The sequence below is a fragment of the Colobus angolensis genome, unplaced genomic scaffold (assembly GCF_000951035.1).
Source record: "Colobus angolensis palliatus isolate OR3802 unplaced genomic scaffold, Cang.pa_1.0 Scaffold25, whole genome shotgun sequence".
NCBI lineage: Eukaryota > Metazoa > Chordata > Mammalia > Primates > Cercopithecidae > Colobus > Colobus angolensis.
This window is the reverse complement of record NW_012115710.1, coordinates 4,698,035-4,700,761: the sequence shown is the minus strand read 5'-3', so window position 1 is coordinate 4,700,761 and position 2,727 is coordinate 4,698,035. Positions and strand designations below refer to the sequence as shown.

General features: G+C 53.5%; 1 protein-coding gene across 1 annotated transcript in view; it reads right to left on the bottom strand.

Annotated features, from left to right (window-relative positions):
• TEAD2 (TEA domain family member 2) overlaps positions 1–2,727 on the bottom strand; it is a 23,486-nt gene that overhangs the window by 2,416 nt on the left and 18,343 nt on the right. The window contains exon 10 of the mRNA XM_011946523.1: positions 311–478. Within this exon, the coding sequence (XP_011801913.1) occupies positions 311–478 (168 nt within the window). The remainder of the gene's footprint in view (positions 1–310; positions 479–2,727) is intronic.

Sequence of the window (2,727 nt, the reverse complement as noted above, 5' to 3'; positions counted from 1 at the left end):
CTAAGTCTGACTTCTGAACCTTCCTGCTCTAGGAATCTCTCCATATCCATAAGACCCTTCTCAATCTCAGTGACTCTAAATCTCTATACTACACATGACCTGTCAGCCCTCAGAATGATCCCTACCTGTGACTTCGGACTCCACATTAGCTCCCAACGCATGCATTAAACCCTCAAAAGAGGCTGGGACCCACTCCCTCCACGCACACCCCCAAATGCCTGAGCCATCATAGCTTCTAGTCCATTCTGCACCCCCAAGTGCTGGGTGGCTGGGCACTCACCCGCCCAGAGCTCCACCCCTCCAGCCTCACCTCCACCTTCTCCACCACCTGCTTGCCAAAGGAGCAGACCTTGGAGGAACAGGTGAGGGTCATGTGTTCCAGGCTCTCATACTGGCTGCTCACTCCGTAGAAGCCACCACTGCTGATGCTGCCACCGGCCCCCGCCTCCTCGCCACTTGGGCCCCAGTTCAGGTCCGCCTGGGAGATGGGAAGGCACAGATGAGTCAGAGGGGACGTCCCTTATAAACAGTGGAGACTACGGGGCGCAGTGGCTCATGCCTGTAATCGCAGCACTTTGGGAGGCTGAGGTGGGTGGATCACCTGAGGTCAGGAGTTCGAGACTAGCCTGACCAACATGGAGAAACCCGGTCTCTACTAAAAATACAAAAGTAGCCGGGCGTGGTGGTGCATGCTTGTAATCCCAGATACTGGGACACTGACGCAGGACGCAGGAGAATCACTTGAACCCGGGAGGCGGAGGTTGCGGTGAGCGGAGATCGGGCCATTACACTCCAGCCTGGGCAACAAGAGTGAAACTTCATCTCAAAAAGAAAAACCACAGCGAGGACTCTGCCCCATAGCCTAGTTTTCCCATTAACCCTGCAGTTCCCGGCTTGATTCCTCAGTGCTTTTTTGTGGTTTTTTTTGTTTGTTTTTTTTTGGAGACAGGATCTTGCTCCGTCACCCAGGCTGGAGTGTGGTGGTACAATCACAGCTCACTGCAGCCTCGACCTCCTGAGCTCAAGTGATCCTCCCACCTCAGCCTCCTGAGTAGTCAGGACCACAGGTGCATGCCACGACACACAGCTAATATTTTGTATTTTTTGTAGAAACAGGGTTTCACCATGTTGCCCAGGCTGGTCTCCAACTCCTGGGCTCAATCGATCCTCCCACCTTGGCCTCCCAAAGTGCTGGGATTACAGGCGTGAGCCACCGCGTCAGGCTTTCAAAATTCTCCAAGGGCTGGTTTCTGGAGAAGATCCACCGTCCATCCGTGTTGAAGAAGTCTGGGTCCCCAAAACAGTCTTGGCCCTCTCTCCCCAGTAACCAAAGGAACCCTGGAATTCAACCTTTTTTCTTTTCTTTTTTGGTTTTTGAGACGAAGTCTCGCTCTTGTTGCCCAGGCTGCAGTGCAATGCCACGATCTCGGCTCACTGTAACCTCCGCCTCCCGGATTCAAGCGAGTCTCCTGCCTCAGCTCCCAAGTAGCTGGGATTACAGGCACACGCCACCATGTCTGGCTAATTTTTGTATTTTTAGTAGAGACGGGGTTTTGTCATGTTGGCCAGGTTGTCTCGAACTCTGGAACTCAGGTGATCCACCCGCCTCGGCCTCCCCAAGTGCTGGGATTACAGGGATGAGCCACCATGCCCGGCCAATTCAACCTTTTTCTCTTGAAGCCCGCAACTCAAGAGTTTAGCCCCTTCCAAGGGCCTGGTTACTGAGCAGGCAGTTACTGCTTAGCAACCAGTTCAAGATGAACACCTCCCTCTAAGCCCCTCTACCCTGGTTGCTAAGGCAAGTTGCTACTCCCTAGCAATGGGACTTCACGGAGCCCGCGGAGGCCTGACTCCTCTTCAGAGCGCTTCCCCCTCGGCCGAATCTGGGAGGTCAGACTCCCTCTATAACCCCAGTGGCCAAGTGTGTAGACAGCTGGCCAAGTGTCACTAGGCCAAGTGGGGCCTAAGGAAGCCTAAGAGCTCATCACAGCTTTGGTCTGAGTCACCTCCTTGAGAGACGCACCTCTTCCTCTTCCTAATTTTAGTTGCTAACACTGTGCCAGGTCAGTCTTCTCAGGGGCTCAGCTCCATCCCTCACTGTGGCAAAACCAAAGACCTTACCAGCTGCTCCTCTGAACCCCTTCAGCAGCTGGGCTTCCTAAGCGGGTGGCTCTCCAGTCCTGGGACCTGATGAGGCCTGTCTTAAGCCCCAGCAGTGTCTAAGCCCTCAGCTGCACATCCCCAGAATTCCCAGAGCAGTTTCAGGCCCCTGCTTCACACGGCAGAAAGCTCCAGAACCGTGAACAGCAAGCTCCAGAACAGCAATATTCCCAGCAAGGCCAATAAAGTTCAGGTCTTTCTTTTTCCTTCCTTCCTTCCTTCCTTCCTTCCTTCCTTCCTTCAGGTCTTTCTTTTTCCTTCCTTTTTTCCTTCCTTCCTTCCTTCCTTCCCTCCTTCCCTCCTTCCTTCCCTCCTTCCCTCCCTCCCTCCCTCCTTCCTTCTCTTCCTTCCTTCCTTTCTTTCTTTCTTTTCTTTCTTTCTTTCTTTCTTTCTTTTTTTCTTTGAGACAGGGTCTCATTCTGTCACCCAGGCTGGAGGGCAGTGGCACACTCTTGGCTCACTGCAGCCTCCACCTCCCGGGCTTAAGTGATCCTCCCGCCTCAGCCTCCAAAGAAGCTGGGACCACAGGTGTGCACCACCACACCCAGCTAATTTTTTCCTTTTTTG